At 34.6% G+C, this 13,298-nt stretch overlaps 1 protein-coding gene across 2 annotated transcripts in view; it reads right to left on the reverse strand.

The window, feature by feature from the left end:
• LOC102589691 (rho GTPase-activating protein 7) overlaps nt 1-13,298 on the reverse strand; it is a 41,894-nt gene that overhangs the window by 28,162 nt on the left and 434 nt on the right. For both annotated transcript variants that reach the window (XM_006356295.2, XM_006356294.2), the window contains exons 2-7: nt 6,915-6,951; nt 5,570-5,646; nt 2,886-2,956; nt 2,079-2,157; nt 1,418-1,562; nt 1,149-1,268 (exon numbers count right to left, since the gene is read on the reverse strand). In XM_006356295.2, the coding sequence (XP_006356357.1) occupies nt 1,149-1,268; nt 1,418-1,562; nt 2,079-2,157; nt 2,886-2,956; nt 5,570-5,646; nt 6,915-6,951 (529 nt within the window). The remainder of the gene's footprint in view (nt 1-1,148; nt 1,269-1,417; nt 1,563-2,078; nt 2,158-2,885; nt 2,957-5,569; nt 5,647-6,914; nt 6,952-13,298) is intronic.

A 13,298-nucleotide genomic window follows, 5' to 3' on the forward strand; every position in this document is an offset into this window, starting at 1 on the left:
AAGAAAAAACTCCTCCTCTTCTTCTTCTTCTCTGTACTTTTTCAAGCTCAGCAGCAGCAGCAGACGCGAACTCGTAGCAGCAGCAGTCGCGAACTCGCAGCAGCAGCAGTCGCGAACTCGCAGCAGCAGCAGTCGCGACAGTCGACTTCAAGTTTCCAATCGCAGCAGCAGCAGTCGCGAACTCTAATTCCAGTCGAGGGATTGATTTCAAGTCTCCGGTCGCGAAATGAGGAGCAGCAGTCGCGACATAAGTTTGAAAAAATACCCAAAAAAAACCCTAATTTGATTATTTGGCTTTTTAATTATTAAAATTCAGACTTTTAAAAAAAAAGAAGAAAAAGGCGACGCCTATTGCATCGCCAATTCCACGTCACCCCTCGCCTTGGCTCGCCTTTTTGATCTCGCCACGCCTTGCCTGAAATAGGCGCAAACCCCTCGCCTCGCCTCGCCTTGTCGCCAAAGGCGAGAGGCGCTCGCCTTTAAGAACACTGGTCCATGGAGAGAAAGGTGAGACTTTGGTGTGTTGGGGGGAGTGGCTATATAGGTTGAAGGTGCAGAGAGGTTTCCAGTGAGAGAGAGTTATAGGATGGAGGTCAAGAGTTTTGCAATGGAGAAAATACGGCTATGGGTTTTGCAGTGGAGGAAATGTGGCAGCTTGATGGCGGTGAAAGGGTGAAATAAGGTGATTGCAGAGAGTTTGATGGAGTGGAAAGTTATCATGTAATATAGAAATATAAGGAAATGAAGATATACTGGAGAAAAAAAAAAGCGGGAAAAAAAGAATAAAAAGGAAAAAAAGAAAATTAAATAGCAATCTAACATGGCAATGTCAGAGAGCGAGTATAATACAACTTCCATCATGAGACTAGTTATGTATGTCTCGAGGGTTTCTAGTTTAACTTTGAATAAGATTAGGAGGGTAAGAGATTGCCCATAAAGCCTCGATGTGTAATTGGATTTTCGGGACAAGTTCAGGAAGCAACTTATGTACTTCCCCTTAATAATAAACAACAACAACAATAAACATAAGAAGATACTACGCCAACTAAAAAAGGTTATCAAACTAAAGTTTAACCATGCAATTTAATGCAAACAATATCTCGATATTACTCTTAACCGATTTTACAGGAGGGCAATGACTGCCTTACCATACTTCTCAAGGAACCTTAGTGCCTTTTCCAGAAATGATGGGCCTCCATCTATATCTTCTAAGGCGAGCAAAATCGGTCTTCCAACAACTAGAGATTTGACAGGGCGTTTATCCCTCCCTGAATTAAAAGAAACCAGGTCAGATCTTTATGCCCTGACAATAAACAGGGAAAAGCTGCAGTTTCATTTGGACATAGCAGCCAATCTCATCTGGAGCATTGAAGATGTGAACACAAAAGTTTGGCAGATTGCAGCAAGAGCAACTAACATTGATGGCAAGACCCTTCAATAGAATCACCAGTGTCATTCCGGAAAATGCCATTGTGTCCCATAACAAGAGCAGCACTTGGTGCTTGTGCAAGAGCATGCTCTAGGACTGTCTTCCACTCATACAGATCCTCCAATGTCTCTGCCTGCAGTTCAAAGTTAAAAGCTCAAAAGACGACTTCTACTAATGTATGATCCAGGAATAAGTATAATGTAGCAGAATTGCATGGGAGCTTGATGTATGTGGCAGGAGACAGGAATCATACACACTACTTGCAAGTGAAGAAGAGATGCAGGTAAAACTCAAGTCATTTTAGAGTAATTCCTACATTAATTATAGCGTCCTTCATACATATGTACTCATCAGGCACATATAAGATGATAATAAGCCTAATTATAGGTTTTTCAGATTAAAAAATTATCTAGCATCAGTTCAGAGTACTTTTTTAAGTTGCATGTTCAGTTTTCTATAATCCTAAAGTTAGAGAGTATGAAATAGACCAGTGTAAAGTAACCCATGGAGGGTTCATTTATATAGAAAAGAAGCAGCTCTTTTTGCTTCCCAACCCCTCCAGGTATATCACTTGTCACATACATCGACAGTTTCTGAGATGATTTTCCTGTTTAGAAGAGAGACAGAGAGAGAAAAGCGAGATAAGTACCTTAAGAGTAAAAGCTCGCCCATCACGTCCATCAGGAAATAGTACGGTCAAAAGCTTTTTATCTTCTCTAACAACAACACTGAATATCAAGGAATTGTAGTAAGAGAAAGACCGAGACTCTGAACAAATTATAGGCCCGTTTGGACATGTGGTATGAAATTATGATTTGAGATCATAATATGAAATCAAATTGCTATGAAGTTGAAGTTTTGTTTGGAGATGCAATTTGAATTTCTTAAGTTGTATTTTTTTCATAACATAAAAATCCCACAAGTGGTGAAAACTATCAAAATTGTCCCAATTCTTATATATAATCTTACCAAATGAAAAAATTATAGTCCATAAACAAGACGTCGGAATATCCTAAGGCCCCGCATTGATAAATCACATATCTCCATGTTCCTTTTATAAATAAATGTTTGCGATTACAAACTTTCATATACACATAATTTTATAAAATATTATTTACTTGTCAACAAAAGTAGTAACTAGCTATTTTTTAATATAATCTTTTCACATGGTACAAACAATCTCTTCACGCCGAGCATGAGACTTTTTTTACAAAATCTAAAAGTGATAGGTCTTTTTTCACAAAATAGAAACTTAAGGGTTAAGTATTACATTTAAAGAAGTTGTCATGATGTGGAATCCCAAATCATGCTTTTTGGAGAAATTGAGATTATTTCAAACTATAATCCCAAATCGCAATGTCCAAACGTTGATTTCAAATCATGATTTAAAATCATGACTTCATATCGCATGTCCAAACACGAGCTAAATATAACAAGTACATGACTCATTTATTACCTCCCTGAATTATTCAAGTCAATTCCTCCCAAAGTTAGATTCACTTCACCTCCTTGCTGTGGAAGTGTACTCTATATGAGGAACACAATGAATTAGTAGAGTCTAGATGATAAAATCAACAAGAGTAAAAGCTTCAAAGGTAAAAGCTAATAAATTCATGGAGAGAAAATGAGATTTCCCAACATTAAATATCCAAATTAACATTTAGAAGCAAAATTAGACTAAGAGTTCTCACAGCCTTCCAAGATTTTTCAGTATTTGAAAGGTTCAAAATTCAATCACTTCAGTCCCTAGCCAGTTGGAGTCGGCTATAGAAATTCTCTTAATTCACTATACGCTATGCAAGTCCATTTCATTCCAATATTAAATTACTTCCATTTAAGAAAAAAATTAATGGTTCTCTAAACATCACATGTATACCTATATAACTAGTGTAACCCAACCAGTTATTATTGCCTATTGGATCCTTACCTTTGATTATATTCTATTTTTAACCCAAGTCTTGATCAATGGGTGATGCAAGAAATAATCATTCCATAAACTGGCTTTGACTTGTACTTAAAAACCCCATATAGTACACATGTTCCATCTATAGAAAGATGATTCAAGAAATAATCACAAGACAATATCTATGTTGGGCATACCAATGGTAATTGATATGAATTGAAGAGAACAAAGTCGCTCATTAAATATACTCTTGTACTATCAGAAATACTTTGAATATGCCCCTTGTTATACTTTCGGTTCAAATATACCCCTCTCGTTATACTTTGGCACAATTTGTCCTTATTTTGACTGAGGGAGACATGTCAAGCTTAGGGCATCTCCAACCCATTCTCTATTTTACTCTCCAAATATAGAGAATCAAATAGAGAGATTCTCTATATTTGGACAACCAACTCCAACTCAATTCTCTATTTTACACTCTAAAAAAAAAGAATCTTCTCTTTCCTCAATATTATATAATATTTTTATTTTCTTATTTCATAATATAAATCTTTTTTTTATCAAATAATCCCCTATATATGTAATATAAGATTATATTTTACCATAAATTTTTAAATAAGATAAATTACAAGTAAATATTATCTATTATACATAATAATGGACAATTCAAATAAAAGTGACATCATTCATGAAATACAATTACATAAATATTACATCATCGTAAAATTTATTTCAAATTTTACATAAATAATCAACTTTCAAGATTATTATGTTGCTCCCATAAATGTTCTACTATTGCATCAAGTATTTGCATGCTCATTAATAAGTGTAGTTTACTAATTTGTCACTATATCATAAAAGTAGATTGTTTGAATTATCATTTAAATTTTGTGCATTCTTCATAATGATAAATAATTATAATTTTCAATTACATATTTAAAGTGACGAAAAAAAAATCCAAAAAATTGTTAATTCGGGATGTAGTAGACTTGTCAATAATAATATTTTTAGATGTTTTGGATTTAATTACTCGCTTAACACATGCACTTTTCATTTTTGTGATGGTTATTTTCTTAATACAATTATAAATTATAATAAAACTAACTCATATCTCAAATATTTTTTTACCTCATTAATAAAAATTATAAATTAACATAAAATTAAAATTAATATAATATATATATATATATATTACATTAGAAAATAATTATGAATATTAGAGACTTAATTAATGGTCTTATATAATTTATAATATGTTAATTACAAATGTTATATAATATAAACAATATTAAAACAATCAAAAAGTGTAATAGAGAGGATGAATAGTAGTTCTCCAAATTTAGAGAATTACTATTCACCTCTCTATAAAATGAAGAATAGAGGGTTTTTTGGAGTGTGGTTGGAGACCCTATTCTCTATTTTACTCTCCAAATATAGAGTATAGAGAGTAAAATAGAGATGGGTTGGAGATGGTCTCAAAGTTGAATGACCCACCCCCAATTTTAGATACCCGATTTTTATAGAACCCTGCCCGTTAAACCCCATCTGACCTATTTTCTTTTCTTTTCATCATCTTCTTCTTCTATTTTCAATACCCAAAGTTTCAATGCTTGTTCTTTTATGGTGGATTCTTTCTCTCTTTTTTTCAACAGCTTTCACATTCTCAAGGGTAGTTTGACAAACAATCTTGGATGAATCATTTTCTTCTTTTTTTAAAAAATTGAAAAAAAAAAAAAAAACCACCATGACAAAAACAAGCTTTGAAGCTTTGGGTATTGAAAGAGAAGTATTAGATGATGAAAAGAAAAGAAAATAGGTAGGATCGAGTTAAATGGCTGGGTTTCTAAAAAATCGGGTATTTAAATTTGGGGGCATGTCCCTTCGTCAAAACTAAGGACAACTTTGTGCCAAAGTATAATGAGAGGGGTATATCTGGACCGAAAGTATAACGGGAGGGGTATATTTGGACCAAAGGTATGACAAGGAGTATATTTAAACTAATCATCATAGTACATGAGTATATTTGACCTTTTTCCGTAAATTTAAACTATCAAATTTCGAAGAGCAAAGGGAAGGAAAGAGTAGTTACTAGCTGTTTTTTCTAGAATTAAATCATCAGCTTGAATACAAGCTATGATTCTCTCTTTTCTTTAATAGTAGAATACGCAACCAAATAACCAGACGAACAAAAAAAATCAACTTTGGAAATAAAGAACAAAGTGAGAAACTATACTAACAGGATCATTCTTGAAAAAGACCAGAGATGTACGTGTAAGGATGAACCAACGCTTTTTCCAAGACTTCCAACCTAATCCTGCAGAAAGTTATAATTTAACAATTAGGATATCAAGTGACCAAGTTGGTCTGATAATGGTGGAAAAACAGAGGTTTCCATACAAAATGGATGGCACATAACTTTCAACCATTGTAGACATTATTTTTTAATGATTCCATTATTATACCTCCCTTTGCTTCTGTATGTTTTGATCCCCCTATGTGTCAACTCTCGAATATTTTTCCTCCATCTCCTATGCATAGCAACTTCAGATAATTGCATGCATATTTCTTCTTTGCCTCATCTTCCCATTGATATCCTCACATCTCCTTTGAGTTCAGTTGCTGAGAGACTGCTATTTTCTTTGCAAGAGAAATAGAGTCTAAGAAAGGCTCTGCTGTTAATTTAATCTTGGGCGGAGCCACTCCTGAAGCTTTGAGCTCGGAACTAAAAGCCATAGCCCCAAGAGATTTAATCAAAAGAGGGCCCAATTTCTTTACACAGCTGGTCGACTAAAGCTTTTAATACCCCTGAGCTTTCCACATGCTCCTTTGGGGGACCCACATCACCAGTTGAATTTAAATTATGGACCAGTGGGTAATCCTCTTCCTTCTCTATCCTCAGTGCTTCTCGATGACACAGAACTGAGCCAAAAGGGACCTCAGTTGGTGGTCTTGGATTTTGTGCCTGAGGGCATTTTCCCTACTAGAGTACTTTTTGGGCCCTTTCTCTACTTGCACACTGCTCTCTTATTTTCAATCTTATCATAAATTTTCCCAGGTTTGCACCTTCATAACTAACATTTGCATGTTTGTCTCTATCAATATAGAATCAAAACCAAATAGATCAGGGTCAATAGGGACTATCCCTTTCCTTTCTTCTGAAAGCCGTCATACTGGATTTCTCTGCATCCCCCACTCACTACCCACCACAAGGAAAAGAACCTCAGCTTTCTAAATTAATTATATTCCAAAATTCCCTCAACAACAAAAGAGGAAAAAATGTGTTGATGTCTTAATGGAACCTCCTGGCCTATCAAAATCTAAGATCCTCAAATGATCAGACGAGCCTTTTGAGAAGAACAACAAATTTAGTCTTTTATCTTAACGGTTATTGTTGAACTTCTACTGACTAGAAAAAAAGTGTAGCCCTTGGATTTATATATAACATAAAGTCATTATCAAGTAAAAGCTTGTTGACAAAGTTATAACCAACTAGTGCATAAGAAATATGCCAAATCATGAGGGACCAGCATAACAATCATCAAAACACAAAGGTGTCAAGGAAACTGGAAAAGCTTTACGGACCTTTTGAAGAGATAAACAGCGTCCCGCTCTTGAAAACCTGCAAAGAGGCGCCAGTTAAAAACTTGAAGCCCAAGAATTCTAATTGTAAAGCAAGATTAGAAGCATTTAAAGAAGAGGCAATACTGTCTTCATGAAGAAAGTATAATTAAAAACAATGAACTATAAGATTTGGAGACTATTATCTTCATATAGTTCAATAAAGGCATAATGTTGGATTTTGAAGTTCAGCGCTGTCAAGCTCTGCATATTTCTGAATTCTAAATGGCAGCAACTTCATTTGTTCAGACTTTATTTGATTCTAGATGAAGGCATTACATAAAGGAGCAATGATCTAATGACGTCGTGAACAGATCTTTTATCTCATCAAGAAGAAGATAAAAGCAAGAGAAAATAAATATTCCAAAAATAATAAGCAACACTAGAACAACAGTATCAAGAATGAATAACAAGGAATATACATGATTCATGAAACAGGGGAAAAGCCATGAACCATGAAACAACTCCCTAAGCAGATAAGACAATTTCGATTAAATTGAACAAGATAAAAACAAGATTCAAAATAAGTTAGTAATAGAAAGGCAAAACAGAAGTGCAATAAAAACAATATGATCAAAGTAAGGAGTTGGTAATAAGAAAGCTGAAGAAAAGGTTTCATCTGTTTTCAAAAACATTTACCAAAGAGATCTCTTCAAATGTGGTACGAAAGCAAGGCAGAACCTATTTACAAGCTTAAGTAGGCATTTGGCCATAGATTCCAAATATTGTTCACTTTATTTGGAATTTATGGAGTTGGAGGTGAAGATGGAATTGTGTTTGGTTATACTTTTTACAAAGAATATTGGAATAATGTTCATGCTTGAATGTACTTAAATACAACTTCAAAAGTGAAATGTAAGTTGAAAAACAGGGTATAAGTTCTCCGAATTTGCAATACAACTTCAAGTTAGATTTGGAATTTTCATGGCCAAACAAGGATATTTAAATAAAGTGAAAAATTATTCCAGAAAAAAGTGAAAAATTTATGGCCAAACGGGTCCAAATATAATTACTTGTAATTGTTTGGCTTTTTTGTGTAAGTTGTTATTTGTATATGACATGGTTAGTGTGTTAGAAGTTCCCTGCATTTATCCAGGGACTCAATTTTGCTTGTTCATCATTGCACCTACTTGGTGCAGCTTAATATTAATAAAATTGATTCACTTCTCAAAAAGATAATAACAGGAAAGACAAGTAGGTTAGACATTAGACAAAAATAAGATTCATCTTAGCTCTAGAACCTCAAAATAAGAAGATAATAGGAAACTAGTTCTCATCTCTGAATTCCAGTGAAATCAAATGCAGGTCTGCATCAACAATTATGATGTCTTATAGGGAACTGACTAGAGGACCTAAGTGGTCATTAGTTGTAAAGTAATTGTAAGTAGGATGTCAGGTTATAAGTTGTTAAACTAGATATTTCACACATTGGACAAAAACATATACATATTCTGTTTGAGACCTATAAATTCGTACGTGTTCTATTCATCAAATCATCAATATATCCTTCCTCTTTTCTAACTAATTTACATGGTATCCTTTATCAACAAAAATTATTCATGTAATATCAAAGCCTCTGTAGATACAAGTAGCTTTTATCTAATGACCAGTCAAAAAGTTCTTTTCTTTTTAAATATTTCTTTTTTGTATTTTTTTCAATATTACTTTGTGCTTTCTTTTTCTACTTTTCTTTGAATAAAGTGGTCTTTGGGTCAACTTGTGTGCACCTTCCAAACCAGTAAAGATACCGGATAACTTTATCCACCAAGATTTAGACATATGACAAGTAATAATATAATTTTTTTGCCTCTACTAGAATTTGATTGCTACTCTCCAATGATCTTCATTCCACCTACATCGACCACTATGTATGCCCATGATTCTCATTCCACCTTCATTGACCCCTATGTACATCCTTGGATGCTGCTTCTCCTTCTTTTTATAATTTTACTGTTGTTGCCAATTTTCGGTGATCAATCTAGTGGCAACGCACCTTGCTCTGGAAACTGTTCCGACATCACTACGTTTTTCCAACGATCGTTCAGCAACTCCAAGTCTCTGTTTTAGTGATAGTTATGGCAACGATTTCAGTGAAATTTTGACAAACATAACTTTATTGATGACTTCTCGACAAGTTCTCATGATTATTGTTCAAGCAACATCTCATGGCTACAACCCAGTGACTATGTTTTTTTGTTTTCTCAAAGTGAAACAAATTCAAGTAAATTTTTTACCTTGTGTTTGAGGTCCGTCAGAGAACTGGATTCTCATAGGACCCCTGAAGCTTGTAGCTCGATCGATAGACCGGTGTAGAAGGTCGTTATTAGGTGAAGGTTTCCTTAATTCTGAGGAACTCAACTGCTTTTCCAATCCCTTTCTAATGTGGATAATGAAGGAGTTGAATGAGAATGCCTCGTCATTCTACCCACATACACCATGTCACTCTTTTTTCATAAGGACATACAACATGTCTCTCTTCCCCACCCTAGGCTTGGTTTTGAAAAGAATGGGCAAGTTGAGAAGCGCTTCCTTTTGCAAGGGAATAAACTAAAAAAGTTTTTCTGCCTCATCAATGTCATCCAAGTAGGAACAGGAACAGTGGAGGCCTCAGGATCAAAGACTTTAAAGCGAAAGCTTACACTGTTAAAAAGGCAGTGGAGGTTCACCCAGGAGGAAAACGCACTTTGGTGACAGGTAGTAGTTGAAACATTCTCCTATTAAAGTCCTTGGTTAACAAAAGGTTCAAAGGCTCCTAATGAAGTAGGAATCTTGAAGCAGATACACTCTTTCTGGAGCAAGTTAAATGAAAATTTTGGTTTGTTTACATGGAAACAGCAGAAAAATTAGATTTAGGGAAGATACTTGGTTGGGCACTCTCCTTCAAAAGATCTGTTTCATGAAATTTACGGCATTTCTTCTCTTCATAATGCGGTAATATCTACTGCACAAGGCTGGGATCACCTTCTCAGAACAAATTTGAATGATTGGGAAATACTTGTGAGCTACAATTTGTGCTAGGTAACACTTCACTGGACCAATCAAAGATGCACTTGAATACTGTAGGGATCAGCAAGGTGGTAATTTTTTGGGTCAAATCATGCTATAAGTAGCTGTCTGCACATGATGATAGAGAATTTTGGCCATGGTAAAAGATTTGACACAAAGAAGTACTCCTAAAGGTACCTTGGTTCACTTGGTTCATGGCTAGATAGGTCTGTCTCACCCAGACAAACCTTCGGTCTCCAACTCTGTAGCAGATGCCTTCTTTGTGACGAACACCACGAAGATGTCTGTCATCTTTTCATACACTGCAAGGCTTTGCCATTCTGGGAGTAGAATGCCAAACTCCACCTGGAGTTTCTAAAGTGTAAAGAGGACTCAATAATCAGTCAAAAATAAATCTGGAACACCATTCCAATTGCAATCTGGTAGACTATTTGGACCAAAATAAACTACAAAATTTTGAAGGCTCATCAAGAAATTTACTTAGCCTTAAATTGAGAACTCTTTTTTTGTTAGCTTGTTGGTGCAACCTGGTATTTGTACATGATATCGATGCCATTAGATATGATCCGGGATTTGCACAATTTTTAACTATGTTTTGAAGCACTTGCTTAGTGATATTCTTTCTTCAATAATATCTTCTTATTACTGATAAAAAAACAGATCAGTGAAAAAGCCATTGATGGCACAGAAATTTTCTTTCTATTCCTTGTGGGCCACTAGTTACATGGTGCAATGATATGTGAAGAAGAAAAGACCTATAATCTTATCACATGTTTGCATGCTTAATCTTGGTAGCCATTCCAGCTCTGATGTACTAGCTTCTATAACTTATCTTGCCAAATCCAGCGAACTATAAACAACAAAGTGTTCCTTTTTTTATTTTGCATAATGGTGAACTATACATAAAAGTTTCTAATTGTACTTGACAGATATTGAGTTGTAGGTCATCATTTGTTCACGTGTTATTGTTATCAAAAATAGTTTGCTCCAGAGTTATTTCTATTTGAAAAGAAGAGAATTGTATTCTTTCCCTTAAAATGTAAATTCATACTTGTAATCAATAACAGTTACATGTCCATTCTGGAGTTCCTTTTGGAGTTTCCATTAGATTATGTTTAGCAAGAAATTGAAAAAAACTTGCAGCAAATACATAGCTTGCCTTTTTATTTCCCTGATTATATAACATCTAAAAGAGTTTTATTTTATGAAGTGAGATTTCATTAAGCATCCAGTAGATGCAAAAGATACAAAAGGGGATCTTTCAGCTCAGTAAGAACAAAAAGCTTACAGAGCTAAGGAGCTGACAAAATGCAGGTAGTGATCTAAGTTATTTACAGGGGAAGAGTAAGCCCAGATAAAAAGGTTAACCAAACAACTAGCGTTAAGCTTACAAATTGGAGTTGAAACCATCGAAAAATCTCCTGTTTCTTTCATTCCAAATACACCAAACAATACAGGCTGGGGTCATGATCCAGATGTAAAAGAGTTCAAGGTGATGTTTCTTCCTTTTAGCATGAGACGAGTTCCCAGCTAAAAGAAAGATACATGTTCATAAATTTCAGGCACGACACAGAATATATTTTAAGGGAATAAAATACACAATATATATATATATATATATATATTGTGTATTTTATTCCCTTAAAATATATTCTGTGTCGTGCCTGAAATTTATGAACATGTATCTTTCTTTTAGCTGGGAACTCGTCTCATGCTAAAAGGAAGAAACATCACCTTGAACTCTTTTAACTAACTGTCTCTCTTTTTGGACCCCAATAAATACAAAATATGTATCAAACATACTTATCCTATTTCTTCCAAATTACAACCTATAGGGTAAACCAAATCTAACCTAATAAGAGAATCATTAGTTTCTGAATAAAGATTATTTGACTCTCACTCAATCATATTGACTCAAAAACATTTCTGGGTAAATGGTCCTATTTTCTTAATCACAATCATTGGCTGAAATTGACTTCAGAAAGACCAAATCTTGCACTAAATTCTAACTTAAATTTTGGTTAAACAGGTGTAATTCCAGTCAGTAGATCATAATGTCTAATGCATATCATATGAGGTGACTATAGTTGTATTCACACTGACCAATTCTCATTCATCAGCTAATCTTTTGGGTAAACAACTGCAAAATGGAATCAAAATAACCTAACTTCCTGAAATGAAAGTCATTTTACTATAGATGACTTCAGTCTCATAATTTGCTTCACTTTTTTTAACTTGTTTCTGGGAATACACATATTAGCTCCCATCATCCAAAAAACAATAAAAAGAAGAACCATACTGTTTCTAAATGAAAATCATTTGACCATAATTGACTACACAATAACCCAAAATTGACTCTAAATTAATCCCAAAAAGGTCCCATTTTTCTCAAACAGTACTAATTTGACTATAGAACGCTTTGTTATGCTTTCATTTCCATTACATCTTTGAGGGTCTATCAGATACCACCTCTCTAACTCAGGTAGGAGGAAGGTCCATATTGTTTCTAAATGAAAATCAATTGACCATCATTTTTTTTTCTTTTATGACAGGGGAAACCCGCAGCCGCTACCCTTTAGGTGCGCACAGGGTAAAACCTCCGCTCCTATGCAATAGCTCACAAACCACATAGGGGAGGTAACCCGCACTAGGCAATCCCGGTGCGATGAGCTCGACCCAGAAAGCAAACCCCTTGCTTTCGCTGGCAAGGAGTTTCAAACTTGAGACCTCCAACATGGAACTCCCAAGCCCAAACCACTGGGCCACCCCGAAGGATCATTTGACCATCATTGACTACACAATGACATGAAATTGACTCTAATCCAATCCCAAGAAAGGTCCCATTTTTCTCAAATAGTACTAATTTGACTATAGAACGTTTTGTTATGCTTTCACTTCCATTACTTCTTCAAGTGTCTATTGGAAATTGCCTCTCTACCTCTTAATTAGTCTACCCTCCCCAAACCCCACTTTGTGGGACTACACCGGGTATGTTGTTCTTGTTTACTAATTTGACTACAATTGACATTTCAGTGACCCAACAATTCCTTCTCTATTCTAACTTTATCATCAGGTTAAAACAACTCACAACTCAATTACAAAAAATCCTGAACTTTTTAACAAATAAACCATAATTTTCCTTCCATTTTCCCTCCTATCTATTTGATTAAAACAAGTATCACTCCAACAAAACATAATTTTTCTCAAGTCAAGCATATTATTTCTCATCGACCCAAATTATTCTTTGATAATTCTAACCTAACCCATATCCAAAAGTCCCAAAAAAAATTCATTTTGACCATCATAAACATAAAAAAAAAAAAAAAAAAAAAAAAAAAAAAA

The sequence above is a fragment of the Solanum tuberosum genome, unplaced genomic scaffold, assembly GCF_000226075.1.
Source record: "Solanum tuberosum cultivar DM 1-3 516 R44 unplaced genomic scaffold, SolTub_3.0 scf00217, whole genome shotgun sequence".
NCBI classification, from domain to species: domain Eukaryota; kingdom Viridiplantae; phylum Streptophyta; class Magnoliopsida; order Solanales; family Solanaceae; genus Solanum; species Solanum tuberosum.